At 50.0% G+C, this 21,418-nt stretch overlaps 1 protein-coding gene across 1 annotated transcript in view; it reads right to left on the bottom strand.

The window, feature by feature from the left end:
• Nucleotides 1–988: 988 nt before the first annotated feature.
• LOC144502067 (hepatic leukemia factor-like) overlaps nucleotides 989–21,418 on the bottom strand; it is a 52,097-nt gene continuing 31,667 nt past the window's right edge. The window contains exons 3-4 of the mRNA XM_078226074.1: nucleotides 13,128–13,348; nucleotides 989–7,052 (exon numbers count right to left, since the gene is read on the bottom strand). Of these exons, the coding sequence (XP_078082200.1) occupies nucleotides 6,852–7,052; nucleotides 13,128–13,348 (422 nt within the window). The 3' untranslated portion in view covers nucleotides 989–6,851. The remainder of the gene's footprint in view (nucleotides 7,053–13,127; nucleotides 13,349–21,418) is intronic.

The following is a 21,418-nucleotide window of genomic DNA, read 5'->3' on the forward strand; positions in this document are numbered from 1 at the left end:
AGAATTCCTGACAGGATCCACCGTTCCCAGCAGCAGTGAACAGATTGAAAGCTTGAAGGGGAAAAGTGAGGGGGCAGAAAGCACTCCTCGCGGAGTGGGCGTCAGACACGGTGAGGCTGACAGTGACAAAGTGAAGATTAGTGAGCAGGGGGCTCTGGTGAAGCTTGGCTGCTGATGTTGTCGCCGACAAGAGCAAAACAGCAAGCAGACCTGAAGAGTGGATAGTGAATATTTGCTTTAATGGTGATACAGTACGGTAACTGGATCAGGCTCCATTGGAAATTCTTCTGTAAACAAGGTACATTTCCTGCTGCGCTGATTCCAGAGACTTCAGCACAGTCAGGGCGGAGAAAGTCCTCAATACCGCACTGTCAGAGGGTCAGTACTGAGGGAGTGCTGCACTGTCAGAGGGTCAGTACTGAGGGAGTGCCGCACTGTCAGAGGGTCAGTACTGAGGGAGTGCCGCACTGTCAGAGGGTCAGTACTGAGGGAGTACCGCACTGTCAGAGGGTCAGTGCTGAGGAGTGCCGCACTGTCAGAGGGTCAGTACTGAGGGAGTGCTGCACTGTCAGAGGGTCAGTACTGAGGAGTGCCGCACTGTCAGAGGGTCAGTACTGAGGGAGTGCCGCACTGTCAGAGGGTCAGTACTGAGGGAGTGCTGCACTGTCAGAGGGTCAGTGCTGAGGGAGTGCCGCACTGTCAGAGGGTCAGTACTGAGGGAGTGCCGCACTGTCAGAGGGTCAGTGCTGAGGGAGTGCCGCACTGTCAGAGGGTCAGTACTGAGGGAGTGCCGCACTGTCAGAGGGTCAATGTTCTGTGTTGCCAGCGTGTGCGCGTGTTCCATGTTGTCACCAAGTGTGTGCGTGTTCCATGTTGTCAGCAAGTGTTCCATGTTGTTGGCGTGTGTAAGTGTCGCCGAGATGGAAAATTCCAGTGGCGATGAGGCAGGGAGCGGTTAATGAAGAGGAAAATAAACACAGCAGCATCATGAAGCCAGCAAAAGAATTTATTAAACACTTTTACAAATACAGATAGCTGGAATTGGGCTGCTCAGTAAGTGTAATCCAGTCAGAAACAGCAGAAAGTAATTCTATTTCCTCGCTCTTAACTGAATAATCACCTCACCGTTTTGCCAGTAATACAATGGTTGACCTCTTTTGGGAAAAAAAATCATTCCACCGCAAAATAAAACATTTCATTTGTAAACTTATTAAAAATTAGTAAGCCTGAAGCCATTGGACTAGACAGCATTCACGATTGGATTGGAAGCTCTTTACAAAGCCTCTCACAAATGTGCTCATTCGTCGTGACAGATTACTGAATATACAATAAAAAAAATTTAAACACAACAGGCTCTGTCATCTGTGATAAAGAAAGGACAGCTGGAAACTCTTTGTGGAGTTGTGTGGCAAACTGTCATTACCATTAGAGGCTGGTGGATTTACTGCGCATTTCCAGTGTTTTGTGTTTCGATTTCATTTCTTCAATCTCCACAATTTCTCATTCCTTAAATATACAAATCCTACTTTTATATCAAGAATGCAGATCTCTGCACTCCCCTGTGCAAATCCTGAACCTCGCCTCCCGCTCCCCCCCCCCCCAGCTTTCTCCAACATTGAGGTAGCATCGTCACACCTCATCCCCCAGGGAAGATTCATTATTCTCTACAAGACAAACTCAGTGACAATTCTGTGCAAAACTAGGAGGAGTGTGCAAGGAGTGTCTAAGTCACAAATACATTTCTACAGGGTTTGAAACAAAACTGTGGGGAAAAGCAAATGTGCTTTTATTTCCAGTTGACCAAATCTCCCCGGCTAATCCTCCCTTTCCCTCAGGTACCGGGTCCGAAGAGGCTGTTGGCAAGGTTGGACTTCTGTTGGACTGGTCCGTGATTGTCTGGCAAAGTACCCCAGTGGTTTGCCGCTGCCTATCACTGGAGGTCACGATGTGGAGATGCCGGCGTTGGACTGGGGTAAACACAGTAAGAAGTTTAACAACACCAGGTTAAAGTCCAACAGGTTCATTTGGTAGCAAAAGCCACACAAGCTTTCGGAGCCTTAAGCCCCTTCTTCAGCTGGGGGGTAGGTACAGGGGGAATGTTAGGGGGAGGTTTTTCACACAGAGGGTGGTGGGCGAGTGGAATCGGCTGCCGTCAGTGGTGCTGGAGGCAAACTCAATAGGGTCTTTTAAGAGACTCCTGGATTAGCACATGGGACTTAATAGGATGGAGGGTTATAGGTAGGCCTAAAAGGTAGGGATATGTTCGGCACAACTTGTGGGGCCGAAGGGCCTGTTTTGTGCTGTAGTTTTTCTATGTTTCTATGAGTGGGCCCACTCACCTGAAGAAGGGGCTTGAGGCTCTGAAAGCTTGTGGCTTTTGCTACCAAATAAACCTGTTGGGCTTTAACCTGGTGTTGTTAAACTTCTTACTGTATCACTGGAGGCTCAGTGGAAAGATTTACAGACTGATAATCAGCCACGTTAATGAATGCACCATTAGCGGCCATCAAGTCGCACAGTGGTTAGCACTGCTGCTTCACAGCTCCAGGGTCCCGGGTTCGATTCCCGGCTCGGGTCACTGTCTGTGTGGAGTTTGCACATTCTCCTCGTGTCTGCGTGGGTTTCCTCCGGGTGCTCCGGTTTCCTCCCACAGTCCAAAGATGTGCGGGTTAGGTTGATTGGCCAGGTTAAAAATTGCCCCTTAGAGTCCTAGGATGTGTAGGCTAGCGGGTAAATATGTGGGCGTAGGGCCTGGGTGGGATTGCGGTCGGTGCAGGCTCGATGGGCCGAATGGCCTCCTTCTGCACTGTAGGGTTTCTATGATTCTATGATTTCTAAGTCCTGAAGCGGGGTTTGAACCTGGAAACTCTAGCCCAGATGTTGGGGCACGAGCACCTCCGCTCCCGGTTAACCAGGGAAGTTAAAATCCAACAGAGTCCTCAACCTCTTTTCATATTGTGCAATGAAAACAGAAAGTGCTGGAAATACGGCACGGGCCGCTCAGTGCCTGATGGAGAAAGGACAGCTTAAAGATTTGGGAATCCTCCATCAGGTCTGATTTGCCTCTTTCTAATCACAGTTAAACTGGCTGAACACTGATTCACTCTTTGCTGCGGGTTCCTCATCATTCCTACCGGCCTTTCCCCAGCCTGACTGTGCTCTGTCTAACGGTGGGTCCCACCCAAATGTTTCCCTTTTAAATGTTGACTGAGCCACTGTAAATTCCGAACACGCTTTTTCCTCAGAATTCGTGGTGTTTGTTGAGATGCACGTGCTGAACTTGAGGTGTTGGTTCCATCTGTTTATGTACCCGACCGTCTTACAGTTTACGAGAAACCTACATTGTCATGGCATTATTCTACCAGGACACTCAGGCAAATACTTCGGCACCTAACGTTTAAAATTCTTCTTTAGGGAGTCAAACCATAGCACAAGACTAGAAATAGTACTGTCGCCGCATTAGTCAAGGTGAGTGACGTTAGGGAATGGGACATGTTACTTTTCCCACTCAATTACTTTCAGGCACTTTCTCAGGACAGGTACAACGTGGGGTTAGACACAGAGTAAAGCTCCCTCTACACTGTCCCCATCAAACACTCCCAGGACAGGTACAGCACGGGGTTAGATACAGAGTAAAGCTCCCTCTACACTGTCCCCATCAAACACTCCCAGGACAGGTACAGCACGGGGTTAGATACAGAGTAAAGCTCCCTCTACACTGTCCCCATCAAACACTCCCAGGACAGGTACAGCACGGGGTTAGATACAGAGTAAAGCTCCCTCTACACTGTCCCCATCAAACACTCCCAGGACAGGGACAGCACGGGGTTAGATACAGAGTAAAGCTCCCTCTACACTGTCCCCATCAAACACTCCCAGGACAGGTATAGCACGGGGTTAGATACAGAGTAAAGCTCCCTCTACACTGTCCCCATCAAACACTCCCAGGACAGGTACAGCACGGGGTTAGATACAGAGTAAAGCTCCCTCTATACTGTCCCCATCAAACACTCCCAGGACAGGGACAGCACGGGGTTAGATACAGAGTAAAGCTCGCTCTACACTGTCCCCATCAAACACTCCCAGGACAGGGACAGCACGGGGTTAGATACAGAGTAAAGCTCCCTCTACACTGTCCCCATCAAACACTCCCAGGACAGGTACAGCACGGGGTTAGATACAGAGTAAAGCTCCCTCTACACTGTCCCCATCAAACACTCCCAGGACAGGTACAGCACGGGGTTAGATACAGAGTAAAGCTCCCTCTACACTGTCCCCATCAAACACTCCCAGGACAGGAACAGCACGGGGTTAGATATAGAGTCAAGCTCCCTCTACACTGTCCCCATCAAACACGATGTGGAGATGCCGGCGTTGGACTGAGGTAAACACAGTAAGAAGTTTAACAACACCAGGTTAAAATCCAACAGGTTTATTCGGTAGCAAAAGCCACACAAGCTTTCAGAGCTCCAAGCCCCTTCTTCAGATGAGTGGGAATTCTGTTCACAAACAGGGCATATAAAGACACAGACTCAATTTACATGAATAATGGTTGGAATGCGAATACTTACAACTAATCAAGTCTTTAAGAAACAAGACTTTGTTGTTTTGTTTCTTAAAGACTTGATTAGTTGTAAGTATTTGCATTCCAACCATTTTTCGTGTAAATTGAGTTTGTGTCTTTATATGTCCTGTTTGTGAATAGAATTCTCACTCACCTGAAGAAGGGGCTTGGAGCTCCGAAAGCTTGTGTGGCTTTTGCTACCAAATAAACCTGTTGGACTTTAACCTGGTGTTGTTAAACTTCTTACCCCATCAAACACTCCCAGGACAGGTACAGCACGGGGTTAGATACAGAGTAAAGCTCCCTCTACACTATCCCCCATCGAACACTCCAAGGACAGATAGATACACTGACCCAAATCTTGTGTTAGTGTGAAATTCCTCCCATACCGGCCACTCTGTAGACACAGACAGAGCTCAGACTTGTGCTGTGGAGCTGTGCTGAAGAGAAACTGCTTTTTAAAAATACTCTTCTGTCAAGAAAATAATGAGCAGCACTGACTTTTAAAACATACAGGCACCTGCCCGAACATCAAACATTCATCGCAAAGCCTCTCGCTCGCGCTCTCAATCCATTGAAAAGTGAAATATACTGTCCTGTCATCTATACGTCTCTTTATAATATACACTATATATAATATAACTTTATTTCTTAAAATACACTTGTCAGTATTCCATTCCAAAAATACTGTACAAAATAGGACCTTTATAATTCTCTCTATAAATGTTATCATATAGAATACCTCTTCTTTTGGTGGCCATAGAATAGGCAGAAACTGGGATTAATCACCATTTACAGCAACACCATTCCCTCTGCTAATTCTGTACCAACCACCGCTACATTCATCGGAACAAATCCACATACCCACATGGCCTGCAAACAAAACCCAAATTAGTTATATATTAAAACAAAAAAGGAAGATCTTCTGGACCCTCCATTGGGGTGTCGATTCTCTGCTGGAGGTCTCGGGCGTACGCTGAACCCACTCATCTTTCCACGTCGGGTCTTAACAAAGTGGATCGTCAGTCGGCTATTCGGCCTTGGGAGCCTTCGGTTATCTCGCAGGTGACGATACCCGATAGATTCAAATCGGACTTTATCGTGTTCGTTGGGGGAAATGAAGAAACAAGTCCCTCTTCCACATTCTCGGGGAGAACCCGGGCTCCAATGGTGTTCTTGTTCCTCAGGCCTCGAGGTAGTGCCCGGGGGAGGTGGGAGGGGGGGGGGGGGGGGGGGAGAGGGGGTGGGAGGGGGGGAGGGGGGCTTCCATTTTTTGCGCACAGCTGACTCGCCTTCACTGACATTAATTACAATTATTGCTCTCAGTTAGAAAGGATAAAAACAGCAAACCCAGCACACCATGCCCCGACACCGAGGGAGACTAGAACTGTGTCGAGAGGCGCGGGAATTTAAAAATTACAGGAAATTATTCAGCTTCTTATAAACAAGCATGCATCTGAAAAGGCGAACACCACCAAGGATGGGAAAAAAAAAACAAAAATCGCTGCTTCACTCCCAGAAACACATTAGAATCACATCACAGGAAATGGAAACACAGTTAACAAAAAAAATGTAAATTATATATAACCATCTCAGAGGATGCATCGTCTGGGGGAGGGGAGGGGGGGGGGGGGGGGGGGGGAGGTGGGGGGAGGGGGGAACCCGGATTTCCAGAAACTTCGGTTAGGATCTGGGAATCAGACCAGGCGCCCAACGTCAGGGGCCTGGTTAACTGCATTGTGGTGATTGATAAAACTCAGCGATATCTGATAAACAGTTCTTCTTTTTTCTTTTAAAAACAAGAAATACAATATCTGATAAATCATTTTTTGTGTGTTGAGGGGGTGGGGGGGGGGGCGAATGGAGAGGGGAGGAGGTGAGGGGAGGAGGAGGAGGCGGGGGGGGGGGGGGTCGGGTTACAATGGGACAGAAAGGAGGTGGGTCAGCACTCAAAGAAATTGTACTGCAAATTTTTTCAGGTAAAAATTCAGGGCCCTTTTCGAAAAGTGAGGCAAGGCTTTTGCTCCCGCTGAATTTAATGTACAAAGTCCATGAGTCTCTCTTCCAGTGGAAGAACATTAGATGTGTGTGTGTGTGTGGGAGGGAGGGAGGGAGGGGGTGGGCGGAGGGGTGGGAGTGGCAGGGAACGGTGGGGGGGGTTGGTGAGTGCCACCTCAGAGAGCGGGGCACCCATCCACCTTGTAGCTGTTCAGTACCGGTGCCCACACCGGGGGGGGGTGGGTGGGTGGGGAGGTGGTGGGTGGGGGCGGTGGGGGGGGGGTCCGCATCAGGCATCGTACTTCGACAGGATGTTCTTGCACCGGCTGAGCTCCTTGCGAAGGTCGGCCACTTCCTGACGCAGGGCAGAGTTCTCCTTCTCCAGGAAGGCCGCACGAATCGCGATCTGGTTCTCCTTCAGCCTGCGGGCGTCCCGCGATCGCTTGGCCGCCATGTTATTTTTCCTGCGCCGTGCCCAGTATTTTTCATCCTGCTCGTAGATTGAATGAGACAGGGATGGATGTTAGACTTAGTAACAAGGAGGGTGGGAACTCTTGCTCTTGGTGGTTATGGATTGGCTCTCCTGATCTTTTCTATTTCCACACTAGTGACCTGTTGATTAACTCCCCCCACATTCAAACGATTCCCCCAGGGTGAGAACCCCCGCCCCACATGGAGGCGAGTTTCCAGTGAGGGTTTGAGTCACCATGTGTGTGAGACATAAGAACTAGGAGCAGGAGTAGGCCATCTGGCCCCTCGAGCCTGCTCCGCCATTCAATAAGATCATGGCTGATCTTTTCGTGGACTCAGCACCACTTACCCACCCGCTCACCATAACCCTTAATTCCTTTACTGTTCAAAAATTTATCTATCCTTGCCTTGAAAACATTCAATGAGGTAGCCTCAACTGCTTCACTGGGCAGGGAATTCCACAGATTCACAACCCTTTGTGTGAAGAAGTTCCTCCTCAACTCAGTCCTAAATCTGCTTCCCCTTACTTTGAGGCTATGCCCCCTCGTTCTAGTTTCACCCGCCAGTGGAAACAACTTCCCTGCTTCTATCTTAGAAACATAATCTTATATGTTTCTATAAGATCTCCCCTCATTCTTCTGAATTCCAATGAGTATAGCCTCAGTCTACTCAGTCTCTCCTCATAAGCCAACCCTCTCAACTCCGGAATCAACCTAGTGAATCTCCTCTGCACCCCCTCCAGTGCCAGTATATCCTTTCTCCAGTAAGTGTCCTCAAGTTATTATTGTACAAGTGTGAATGTGAGGGCGTGTGAATGCCCACGTGTGGAGGTGTCTGTACACTGACCCATGAGCAAACACTGCTGCCCCACAAGAGAGAGTTAAATAAATGCTTCATTTCCCCCGACGATTGACACTATTTAGTGTATGTTCTGCCTGTCAAAGGTGCTTTTTGCAGATCAGCACAGACCCTTCCGTAGATGTGCGGGTTAGGGTGGATTGGCCATGCTAAATTACCCCTTAGTGTCCCAAGGTGTGTGCGAGTTAGGGGGGGGTTAGAGTCATGGGCTGGGATTTTCCCGACACGCCTGCCCCGTCGCAGAATGGAATTCTCCGTTGGCCTCCAGCTAGATTTTAAGAGTCTCGCCCGAGTGAAGTCGTAAAATACCAGCGATAGAGTCATAGAGGTTTACAGCATGGAAACAGGCCCTTCGGCCCAGCTTGTCCATGCTGCCCAGCTTTTACCACTAAGCTAGTCCCAATTGCCCGCATTTGGCCCATATCTCTCTATACCCATGTAACTGTCTAAACACTTTTAAAAAGACAAAATTGTACCCGCCTCTACTACTACCCCTGGCAGCTTGTTCCAGACACTCACCACCCTCTGTGTGAAAAAATTGCCCCTCTGGACTCTTTTGTATCTCTCCCCTCTCACCTTAAACCTATGCCCTCTAGTTTTAGACTCCCCTACCTTTGGGAAAATATATTGACTATCGAGCTGATCTGTGTCTCTCATTATTTTATAGACCTCAACAAGATCACCCCTCAGCCTCCTACGCTCCAGGGAAAAAAGTCCCAGTCTATTCAGCCTCTCCTTATAACTCAAACCATCAAGTCCCAATAGCATCCTAGTAAATCTTTTCTGCACTCTTTCTAGTTTAATAATATCCTTTCCATAAGGGAGGCACGGTGGCACAGTGGTTAGCACTGCTGCTTCACAGCTCCAGGGTCCCGGGTTCGATTCCCGGCTCGGGTCACTGTCTGCGTGGAGTTTGCACATTCTCCTCGTGTCTGCGTGGGTTTCCTCCGGGTGCTCCGGTTCCCTCCCACAGTCCAAAGATGTGCGGGTTAGGTTGATTGGCCAGGTTAAAAAAAAACAAAATTGCCCCTTAGAGTCCTGGGATGTATAGGTTAGAGGGATTAGTGGGTAAAATATGTGGGGGTAGGGCCTGGGTGGGATTGTGGTCAGTGCAGACTCGATGGGCCGAATGGCCTCCTTCTGCACTGTAGGGTTTCTATAATAGGGTGACCAGAATTAGCGGGGTAAATACATGGGGTTACAGGAATAGGGCCTAGTTGAAATGCTCGGTCAGAGAGTCGGTTTCGACCCGATGGGCCGAATGGACTCCTTCGGCACTGCTGGGATTCAATGATTTGCAACAAAATTGGTCCGACTCTGACAAAGGGAACCCAAGGTCACAGCACGGAGACACAGATAAGGATAAAGGTCCCAGTTGGGGAATAAATTGCTTCCTTTACCTGATGTGTTCTGTGGTACACAGAGCCACAAACTAACACACACACAAAATAGAAATATAGAAAATAGGGGCAGGAGTAGGCCATTCGGCCCTTCAAGCCTGCTCCGCCATTCAATGTGATCCTGGCTAATCCTCAATGCTACACTCCTGCATTCTCCCCATAACCCTTGACTGTCGAGAAGTCTATTTGCTTCTGAAATTTATTCAGTGACCTGGCCTCCTCAGCTTTCTCTGGTCGAGAATTCCACAGGTTCATCACCCTCCGAATGAAGAACCTTCTCCTCATCTCAATCCTTGATGTTATCTTTCACATTCCAGTCCCCGAGTGTCTCTAAGGACAGATTGAGAAACACGTGTAACTGTGAGTCACTCTGGACTCAATCCCCTTTATTTTATTCATTCAGTTTAACGTCGTGTAGAATCTACAGGACAGAAACTGGTCAATGCTGTTGTTTATACTCCATGCGGACCTCTTCCCCCACTCCCAATCCTGCTCCCTTCCCCCGTTCCCCGCTCCCATTCCTGCCCCCGCTCCCAATCCTGCTCCCCTCCCCCACTCCCAATCCTGCTCCCTTCCCCCGTTCCCCGCTCCCAATCCTGCCCCCACTCCCCGCTCCCAATCCTGCCCCCACTCCCGATCCTGCCCCCACTCCCCGCTCCCATTCCTGCCCCCACTCCCCGCTCCCAATCCTGCTCCCCTCCCCCACTCCCAATCCTGCTCCCTTCCCCCGTTCTCCACTCCCAACCCTGCCCCCACTCCCCGCTCCCAACCCTGCCCCCACTCCCCGCTCCCAATCCTGCTCCCTTCCCCCGTTCCCCGCTCCCATTCCTGCCCCCACTCCCCGCTCCCAATCCTGCCCCCACTCCCCGCTCCCAATCCTGCTCCCCTCCCCCACTCCCAATCCTGCTCCCCTCCCCCACTCCCAATCCTGCTCCCCTCCCCCACTCCCAATCCTGCTCCCCTCCTCCACTCCCAATCCTGCTCCCTTCCCCCGTTCCCCGCTCCCATTCCTGCCCCCACTCCCCACTCCCAATCCTGCTCCCCTCCCCCACTCCCAATCCTGCTCCCTTCCCCGTTCCCCATCCTGCTCCCTTCCCCCGTTCCCCGCTCCAAATCCTGCCCCCACTCCCAATCCTGCTCCCTTCCCCCGTTCCCCATCCTGCTCCCTTCCCCCGTTCCCCGCTCCCATTCCTGCCCCCACTCCCCACTCCCAATCCTGCTCCCCTCCCCCACTCCCAGTCCTGCTCCCTTCCCCCGTTCCCCGCTCCCATTCCTGCCCCCACTCCCCGCTCCCAATCCTGCTCCCCTCCCCCACTCCCAATCCTGCTCCCTTCCCCCGTTCCCCGCTCCCATTCCTGCCCCCACTCCCCGCTCCCAATCCTGCCCCCTCCCCCACTCCCAATCCTGCCCCCTCCCCCACTCCCAATCCTGCCCCCTCCCCCACTCCCAATCCTGCCCCCTCCCCCACTCCCAATCCTGCCCCCACTCCCCGCTCCCAATCCTGCCCCCACTCCCCGCTCCCAATCCTGCCCCCACTCCCAATCCTGCTCCCTTCCCCCGTTCCCCATCCTGCTCCCTTCCCCCGTTCCCCATCCTGCTCCCTTCCCCGTTCCCCGCTCCCAATCCTGCCCCCACTCCCCGCTCCCATTCCTGCCCCCGCTCCCAATCCTGCTCCCTTATGCCATCCCACGTAGAAGCAAGCTCTCGCCAGACGCGTGCCATTTTATTTTTCTTTCTCCAGACCCAATCAAATTTGCTCCTACAGCCTATGTCTCTCCACGTTTCACCAAATAGAAATTAAATCCCTTAATCCCGACGCGAAGGGAACTTAACGCAGCATTTAGGAATCACATGTATCAGAGAATCAGCAGCTCACAGTAATCTGCTTACAGATCGCAGCAACTCTGCGAGGGAGTGCTGGTTGCAAATGAACTCTGGCTCGCTGTTGCTGGAATCAGAGACAAGCCGCCACTCCGTGAAAGACTCCGCTGGGTTGCTGCCACCCCTTCCTGCCTCCATTATATTGCTCCTTAACTGTGCTTCCAACAAGGTCATGTTTCAGGCACGGTGACACAGTGGTTAGCACTGCTGCCTCACAGCACCAGGGCCCCGGGTTCAATTCCGGCCTCAGGTCACTGTCTGTGCGGAGTTTGAACATTCTCCCCGTGTCTGCATGGGTTTCCTCCGGGTGCTCCGGTTTCCTCCCAGAGTCCAAAGATGTGCAGGTGAGGTTGATTGGCCATGCTAAATTGACCCTAATGTCAGGGGATTAGCAGGGTAAATATGTGGGGCTACAGAAATAGGGGCTGGGAGGGATTGTGGTCGGTGCAGACTTGATGGGCCGAATGGCCTCCTTCTGCACCGTAGAGATTCTATGGTTCTATGATCTTAAAGATAGTCTGTGTGGGGGCCGAGGAAATTTTGTGGCATTGATGAAGCCTGCCCGACGCTCACATCATGATGGCGATCAGGACTGGGCACCCCTGTTTAGTCCTGCATCTTTCTGGGCAGCAAAGTCACCCACACTCTTAACCCTGAACATGAAATAAAGCCTGGATTTCAATGTAGGAAACACACGACAGGGCTTTGAAGACAGATGCACCCGAATGGAAGCAGAGTTAAGAGATTCGGGCTATTTTAGGGGTGGCACAGTGGCACAGTGGTTAGCACTGCTCCTGCACAGCGCCAGGGACCTGGGTTCGATTCCCGGCTTGGGTCACTGTCTGTGTGGAGTTTGCACATTCTCCTCGTGTCTACGTGGGTTTCCTCTGGGTGCTCCGGTTTCCTCCCACAGTCTAAGGATGTGCGGGTTAGGTGGATTGGCCATGCTAAATTGCCCCTTAGTGTCAGAGGGACCATCTAGGGTGGGGTTATGGGGATAGTACCTGGGTGGGATTGTGGTTGGTGAAGACTCGATGGGCCGAATGGCCTCCTGCACTGCAGGGATTCTATGATAAACTTCCAGAACAGGAGGTGGCAATTCGGCTGAAAGTGCCGATGCCGGTTTTGGAGGAACATTCCGATTAATCCTGTTCCCCGCAGCCCAGTAAATATTTCACCTTCAAGTATAAATCCTTATGGAAATCTTGATTGAAACTGTTTCCACCGCGAATACGGAGAGAGAAACATTTCTCCTACGGCTCCGTTGGTTATTTTGCTGATTATCCGAAATCCATGTCCTCCAGTTACTGACTCTCTCTCGCTGGGAGATAGAATTTCTCGCTGTTTCTCCTATCCGGACTCCTCACGATTTTAAACCCCTCTATCAAATTTCCCCTGAATCTTCCCTGCTCTAAGGAGAACGATCCCCGCTTCTCTAACCTCCCACATTTATTATTTTAAAATCTCTACATTGCAGGAGGAAGCTATCCGGCCAATCAAGCTTGCACTGATGACAATCCCGCCCAGGTCCTACCCCCGGTTTGTGCAGAATGTAATCACCGGAGCACCCGGAGGAAACCCACGCAGACACGGGGAGAACGTGCAAACTCCGCACAGACAGTGACCCAAGGCCGGGAATTGAAGCAGAGTCCCTGGTGCTGAGAGGCAGCAGTGCTAACCCACTGTGCCATCGTGCCACCTGTCCTGTTAACCAGCAGAGACCCAGCATTGGACACCAGGACCTTCCCGATTTACCAGCCTCAGTGCCGCACGCACCAGCCCGGTTACCCGAGGAGCCACCGGGCCTGGTGCCGCCTCGGCTGCACAGCTTCGATCACCGGTTGCTGCGGCCAAGAATTCTGGCTGAACAACCAAAGCTCCAACCCCTGCTCCAGTCAGAACCTTGGCGCCTGTCGTGTTGTCCCTCCCCGCGTGTTGAACCAGTTCCAACTTACCTTCATTTCATCCGGAACAAAGACTTTCCGAGCTTTTTTAATCATTGGCTGAGGCTTCAGCTCCTCGTCCGTGAACTTGCGCTTGCGGGGGTCGAACATTTCCTGTCCTGGGATACTGGACAGAGCGAGATCAGCAGGGTCTGGCTCATAGCTGACAGGCACTTGGATGCTTTCAGGGTCGATGGGACTGGGTGTGTTGCGAGCCGGAGGCAGTACCTGTCCTGCAAATATACAAAAAGGCAAGAGAATTTGATGGAGTGTGGTAGAACAGAAACAGGTCTATGCCGGTGATTACGTTCTGCACAAACCTCCTCCCACCCCCCTTGACATCCAATCCCAAAGCATCAGAAAAACACTCGTCCCTTTGAGGCCACTTCGCCATACAATATTTTCATTGGCTGATCTTTAACCTCAATTCTACCTTCCCACACTCTCTCATAGAATCCCTACAATGCAGAAGAGGCCATTCGGCCAATCGAGTCTGCACTGATCCCCTGAGAGTATCTTACCCAGGCCCTCTCCCCCTGTCCTAACCCTGTAACCCCACACATTTTCCATGGCCAATCCTCCTAACCTACACGTTTTTGGTGTGGAGGAAACCGGAGCCCCCGGAGGAAACCGGGGAGAACGTGCAGACTCCACTCAGACAGTGACCCAAGCCGGGAATCAAACCCGGGTCCCTGGCGCTGTGAGGCAGCAGTGCTGACCACTGTGCCCCCCCATACCTCTTCATTCCCGCTTGCATCAGCTCAGTCAGAAATATACTCGATGACTGAGCATTCTCCGATCTCTGGGGCAGAGGATTACAACTGAGTGAAGAAATCCTTCAGCTCAGTTCCAAACAGCTGACTTGTGACCTCTGACCTCTGTCACCTCGAGTTCCAACCAAGAGAAATATCCCCCTAGCATCTACCTGTCAGGTCATTAAGAATTTTGTATGTTTCAATTAGATTGCTTATTTTTCTAAATTCCAGAGAATAGAGACCTAATCTCCCCTCATCAGAGGATTCTCTCTTCCTCAGAATCAATCCGGTTAATCTTCATCGAAGGAAAGAGTAATTCCTCCATCGCTAAGGAGATGAGAACGGCACACAATACTCTGCATGTGATCTTACCAAGGCCCATATAATTATATTAATGCTTTTTTACTGCTATGCTCTGACCCTATATAACAGTGGCTAACATACCATTTGTCTTCCTAACTGGTTGCTGTAGCTCCCACGTTTACCTGTGATGTGCGCACAAAGACACTCAACAATGTCACTATTCTATAAATACTCTGCTTTTCCACTGTCCCACCACAGTGGACAATGTCACAATTCCCCACAATACGTTCACCAGAGAATTCCGGCTCAGCTTCAAGGCGGGGGTGGAGGGGAAGCTCCAGGTTGTGTTCAATTCAAGGCTGAGATTGATAGGCCTCTCAGGGAATCGAGGGGAATGAGAGCAGGCCGTAAGGTAGAATCAAGGGGCAAATAAGCAGCCATGGTCGTAATGAATGTCGGGGCAGGTTTGAGGTGCCAAATGGTCCGCTCTGCCTCCTGTTTGTTCTTTGTATTGGGAGCGAACCTGAATTCATTACATTTGGACCCCTCGTTTAAGCCAATGATACAGATTGTAAACGGCTGATACCCAACACCGCAAGGAACTACAAAAGGTCGTGAATGTGGCCCAATCCATCACGCAAACCAGCCTCCCATCCATTGACTCTGTCTACACTTCCCGCTGCCTCGGAAAAGCAGCCAGCATAATTAAGGACCCCACGCACCCCGGACATTCTCTCTTCCACCTTCTTCCGTCGGGAAAAAGATACAAAAGTCTGAGGTCACGTACCAACCGACTCAAGAACAGCTTCTTCCCTGCTGCTGTCAGACTTTTGAATGGACCTACCTTGGATTAAGTTGATCTTTCTCTACACCCTAGCTATGGCTGTAACACTACATTCTGCACTCCCGTTTCCTTCTCTATGAACGGTATGTTCCCTCACGTGTATCGACACTATTCATCTCAATCACTCCTTGCAATAGGCAGTTGCACATTGTAACCACACTCTGGGTAATGAAGTCTTTCCCCAATTTACCTGTTGGGTTTATTAGTGGTTATTTTATATCGATAGCTCTGGGTTTCCTCCCCCCTTACACATGGAAACATCACGGCAAACTGCTTCATAAAATATAAAGGCCTCAGTTGGCTGATCTCTCAGCTGTTTCTGTGCTGTAATTTTCTTTGTGATTCACATAATCCCAAACATCGGAATTCTGATCCGTCAGTGCAGCAGGGCAGTGTGAATGAGCAGAGTGGGACAGTTACTGAATGAAGTGTTTGGGGATGAATCTTAATTACTGAAACTAATAATAACAACAACAACAGGGGCAGCACGGTGGCACAGTGGTTAGCACTGCTGCCTCACAGCGCCAGGGACCCGGGTTCGATTCCCAGCTCGGGTCACTGTCTGCGCGGAGGCTGCACTTTCTCCCCGTGTCTGCGTGGGTTTTCTCCGGGTGCTCCGGTTTCCTCCCACAGTCTGAAAGACACGCTGTGGTTTGGTACACTGGCCAGGCTAAATTCTCCCTCAGTGTACCTGAACAGGCGCCGGAGTGTGGCGACTCGGGGATTTTCACAGTAACTTCATTGCAGCGTTAGTGGAAACCTGACTTGTGACACGAATAAAATTTTAACTTTAATTAAGTTAAGGATAAGGACACTTTGCTCTCTCTCTACACAAACCTTTACTGCCGCGCGGTTTACTGTCACAATGATAAAAGTAACTTCATTGCAGTGTTAATGTAAGCCTACTCGTGACTAACAAATAAACAAACTTTAAATGACCAATCTGATTAATTTAAATTCACTGATGCAGATGTTTTAACGGGAAGTTATTTCAATCTGAGTGATGTGTGATTTCACTGGGAATGTTTCACTGCCCTGTGCCCTATCCTAGGCGCACTAAGCAGTTTGGGATTAAATTTATTTTAATTTATTCAATGCACAATGTGAGTGACAGCACCGTATAAGACGGCAAGCCTGCCTAAGCAGCGTAGGATACTCGCCAACGCCACTGTTCCCATTTGGCAGGGTGCCCGGTTTCGGGAATGAGCCGGCACTGAGGGAAGCGATTGTCTAAATCGCGGTCTAATTCCATTAACCTTTGCACAGATTTGGCCCATTTCGCTCGGAGCAGCACCTGACTCCTGGCCAACAGTCTACCCCAACAGGAGCTGGCTGGAGTGTGGCCATCAGGGGATTTTCACAGTAACTTTAAACAATAAGCACTGGCCCGATAAACCTGGACCCCCTCCTCATGAGCACTGCGAGAGGGGGCGGGGGACACAGTGCCTAGGGCAGGGGGAGCGACCTTTTCCCCTGAATGAAACTTTCACGCCACCAACCTTAAAACTCAGTAGACAGTTTGATTTAAGATGAAGGAGAAGAAAGTCTTGTTTAACCTTTTCACAACTTTAGACGGACAATGAGGTGCAGTCACTGCTGTACAAGAGGAAACTAACAATCGGTGCACAATAAACTCCCACTGACACCAACATGACAAACACCAAATGACCTGTTTGAGGGGAATATTGGTCAGGGAAACTACACTGCTCTGAAAGTGGCACTGAGGGACAAGTGCAATACTCCCTCCACAAGGCACTGCCGTGACTGCCGGCACCCGGCACGGGACTGGAGTGATAGCCTGGGTTGTGTGCTCAAGTCTCAGAGGAAAGACCCGAACCCACAAACGTCTGACTCAGAGGGTGCTGCCCACTGAACCGCAGCTGACAACCTCCCACGGAGTTCAGTTGCGCACTCACCAGCCGACTCTCGCTGTCTAACCTCCTGCATAAGACTGCGAGGAGGTGACAGCTTCAGAAGAGGAAGCACAAGACCTGGGAAGGAGTGGAGAGGGAACCTCAGCCTTCAGTGTCAGAGGTTTAATACAGTCGGCTGTCAGATGGTTCTCAGGACGTGTACAGCCTTGCAATAATGGTGAAGGGAGTAAAGAAACTACAAAAGATCGTGAATGTAGCCCAATCCATCACGCAAACCAGCCTCTGATCCATTGACTCTGTCGACACTTCCCGCTGCCTCGGAAAAGCAGCCAGCATAATAAAGGACCCCCGCGCACCCCGGACATTCTCTCTTCCATCTTCTTCCGTCGGGAAAAAGATACAAAACTCTGAGGTCATGTACCAACTGACTCAAAAACAGCTTCTTCCCTGCAGCCATCAGACCTTTGAAGGGACCTACCTCTCATTAAGTTGACCTTTCTCTACACCCTAGCTATGACTGTAACACTACATTCTGCACTCTCTCCTTTCCTTCTCTATCAAGGGGATGTTTTGTCTGTATAGTGCGCAAGAAACAATACTTTTCACTGTATACTAATACATGTGACAATAATAATTCAAATCAAAAGGTTAGGAGGATTAGTGGGGTAAATAGCGGGTTACAGAGGGACATAGATAAGCTGCAGTGCTGGGCTGAGAGGTGGCAAACGGAGTTCAATGCAGAAAAGTGTGAGGTGATTCACTTTGGAAGGAGTAACAGGATTACAGAGTACTGGGCTAATGGTAAGATACTTGGTAGTGTGGATGAACAGAGAGATCTCGGTGTCCATGTGCATAGATCCCTGAAAGTTGGCACCCAGGTTGATAGGGTTGTTAAGAAGGCCTACGGAGTGTTAGCTTTTATTGGTAGAGGGATTGAGTTTCGGAGCCAGGAGGTCATGTTGCAGCTGTACAAAACTCTGGTGCGGCCGCACTTTGGAGTATTGCGTACAGTTCTGGTCGCCGCGTTATAGGAAGGATGTGGAAGCATTGGAAAGGGTGCAGAGGAGATTTACCAGGATGTTGCCTGGTATGGTGGGAAGGTCTTATGAGGAAAGGTTGAGGGACTTGAGGTCATTTTCATTAGAGAGAAGGTTAAGAGGTGACTTAATAGAGGCATACAAGATGATCAGAGGATTAGATAGTGTGGATAGTGAGAGCCTTTTTCCTCGGATGGTGATGGCTAGCACGAGGGGACATAGCTTTAAATTGAGGGGTGAGAGATATAGGACAGATGTCAGAGGTAGGTTCTTCACTCAGAGAGTGGTAAGGGCGTGGAATGCCCTGCCTGCAGCAGTAGTGGACTCGTCAACATTAAGAGCATTCAAATGGTTATTGGATAAACATTATGGATGATATTGGAATAGTGTAGGTTAGATGGGCTTTAGATTGGTTTCACTGGTCGGCGCAACATCGAGGACCGAAGGGCCTGTACTGCGCTGTAATGTTCTATGTTCTAATACGTAGGGTTACGGGGATAGAGTGGGGGAATGAGCCTGGGTAAGATACTCTGTCGGAGAGTTGATGCAGACCCGATGGGCCAAATGGCCTCTTACTGCACGGATTCTATGGACATAGAAACACCTTCTCTCAGCAGAAATCTAAGTATAGATTTACCCTTCCTTACAGAGGTGGCGACCTGATAGAAATCTGTTAATATTATTTGCGTTTATTAGAGTTCAAATAGAGATGCTTTCGCTTGTCGGAGATGCCACAGTGAGGGGCTAAATACAAGGTAGTTGGCTTTCTGTACTGCATGCTGTGTGAGTGACTGTATCTGCTGTTACAGAGTCCCACCACATGAGGGAGCATGTATACAGAACAATTGCAATGAGGCCAATCAGCAAATTACAGGGAGTGGGACATCAGCAGCAGGGGCGGGGGAGAGGGGGATGGGCAGAGGGGAGGCACGGCCAGGGAGCTTGGGGGGCGGGGCGGCACAGCCTGGGAGAAGCGGGGGGGGGGGGGGGGGTACAGGGAGAGAGAGGGGGCCAGGGAGAAGGGGGCACAGAGGACAGGGAGAGAGAGGACAGGGATAAGATTCAGCCAAGCCTGGATTAGTGCACACACACACACGTGTGACACTGGATTACTGTCCCGTGTCCTGACGGTGTCACTCTCAACTCCTCCCCTTAGCGACTGTGTCCTTGCTGATCCAACTCCTTCACACCGACAACCAGTAACACTCGCCCAGCACCCTGTATCCGAAATCCGCACCCCACACCGAGTCCTGTGCACCCATTACCCTTCTGTTCAGCGGTCTAACTCTCTCCACTTCTGGTAACACCTCAAATTTACAATCAGTTTCTAATCTCTCTCGGTCGTTGCCTGCTCGAGCTCTGTAAACTCCTCTGGGCCCCTGACTGTCTGAGACATCGGCATTCCGACAATTCTAGCCGCTTCGCGCATCCCAATTTAAAAAATCTCCATTTTAGGAACAGTCGCCTAAGAACCCAAGCTCGAGAATTCCCACTCCAGAGCTCTACGCCGGTCTCCTTTACTAAGCACTTCTTAAAAAAAGACCTCGCTGATCAAACCTGCCTGAAATATCTCGTGTCGGTGGAAGCGTTTTGGGATGTTTTACATGGGAGACAGCAAGGGATGGTTCACTCTCTGGGTGTAAATTTGGCAAACGTGGTTGGTCTGCTAATGACAGAGGCCGTCATGTTTACCTGCTCAGGAGGTGATGCACTATCAATGGAGCAAAGACTAGTTTGTATGCAAGAACAAATAGGCTTTTATTCGCAAAAGACTTGGAGCACACCCATGCTGATGAACTGGTCCAGAGACTGAGGCAGGGGAGTGGGGAGCAGTCACCTTTATACCTGGACCGGGGGGGTGGGGGGAGGAGTCTCGGGCAAGGCTGGCAGGGGCATGCCCAGGCATGTCACACACACACACACACACACACACACACACACACACACACACACAGGCAATAAGCTTAACAGTGGTTTACCACAGGAGGCCAGTTGAAAATCTTCCAAAATTCCAGCAAACTATTCGACTTGGGAGTGCATGACAGTTGAATGCGATTCTGTCGTCTATGAGCACACACACACACACACACACCCTCCCCACTCTCCCACACATATGGACATTAAAAGTGAATTACATTACCCCCAAAACTGCCTTGATCAGCGGGGAGGCAATGGCCTGGTGGTATTATCGCTAGACTATTAATCTAGAAACTCGGCTAATGTTCTGGGGGACCCGGGTTCGAATCCCGCCACGGCAGATGGTGGAATTTGAATTCAATTAAATAAAATATCTGGAATTAGGAATCTACTGATGGCCATGAAACCATTGTCGGAAAAACCCATCTGGTTCACTAATGTCCTTTAGGGAAGGAAATCTGCCGTCCTTACCCGGTCTGGCCTACATGTGACTCCAGAGCCACAGAAATGTGGTTGACTCTCAACTGCCTTCCAAGGGCAACTAGGGATGGGCAATAAATGCTGGCCCAGCCAGCGACGCTCATGTCCCATTAATTGAATAAAGGACACACACTGGGGTCTGTATGCTGCCCGGACAGATCAGAACCCACAGTTAAACGGTTTTGGTTCAGGCTGCGCAGAAACGGTTTATAAACAGAGGTAAACACAGAGAAGGTAGAAGCAACGGCCATTCGAGAACATCCATGTACAAATTAACAGTTGATTGTGTCAGTCAAAGGGGACATTTCGGAATAAAAAGCTTATTATTGGTTGATGTGTTTGGTGTTGAACCCAGTCGCCCCTCTCCTGATCGCTGTTGTTTTCTGCATTATTGTTTCAAATGGAAACCTTCCTCTGGGAGAGGAAAGCAGGAGTCGTGTCCCAGGGGCTGGCGAGCTAGTAGCTCGTGTTTCATAGGCCGGATCTGCACTCAACAACAACACATTGCATCTATTTAGCGCCCTCAGTACAGTAAACCATTCCAAAGTGCTTCACTGGGTTTATCAATAGATATATAGAGGGACAGGTAGTATTGAGGAAGCAGGGGGGCTGCAGAAGGACTTGGACAGATTAGGAGAGTGGGCAAAGAAGTGGCAGATGGAATACAATGTGGAAAAGTGTGAGGTTATGCACTTTGGAAGAAGGAATGGAGGCACAGACTATTTTCTAAATGGGAAAATGCTTCGAAAATCAGAAGCACAAAGGGACTTGGGAGTCATTGTTCAAGATTCTCTTAAGGTTAACGTGCAGGTTCAGTTGGCAGTTAGGAAGGCAAATGCAATGTTAGCATTCATGTCGAGAGGACTAGAATACAAGAGCAGGGATGTACTTCTGAGGCTGTATAAGGATCTGGTCAGACCCCATTTGGAGTATTGTGAGCAGTTTTGGGCCCCATATCTAAGGAAGGATGTGCTGGCCTTGGAAAGGGTCCAGAGGAGGTTCACAAGAATGATCCCTGGAATGAAGAGCTTGTCGTATGAGGAACGGTTGAGGACTCTGGGTCTGTACTCGTTGGAGTTTAGAAGGATGAGGG

Source organism: Mustelus asterias, chromosome 12 (assembly GCF_964213995.1).
Source record: "Mustelus asterias chromosome 12, sMusAst1.hap1.1, whole genome shotgun sequence".
Lineage (NCBI taxonomy): Eukaryota > Metazoa > Chordata > Chondrichthyes > Carcharhiniformes > Triakidae > Mustelus > Mustelus asterias.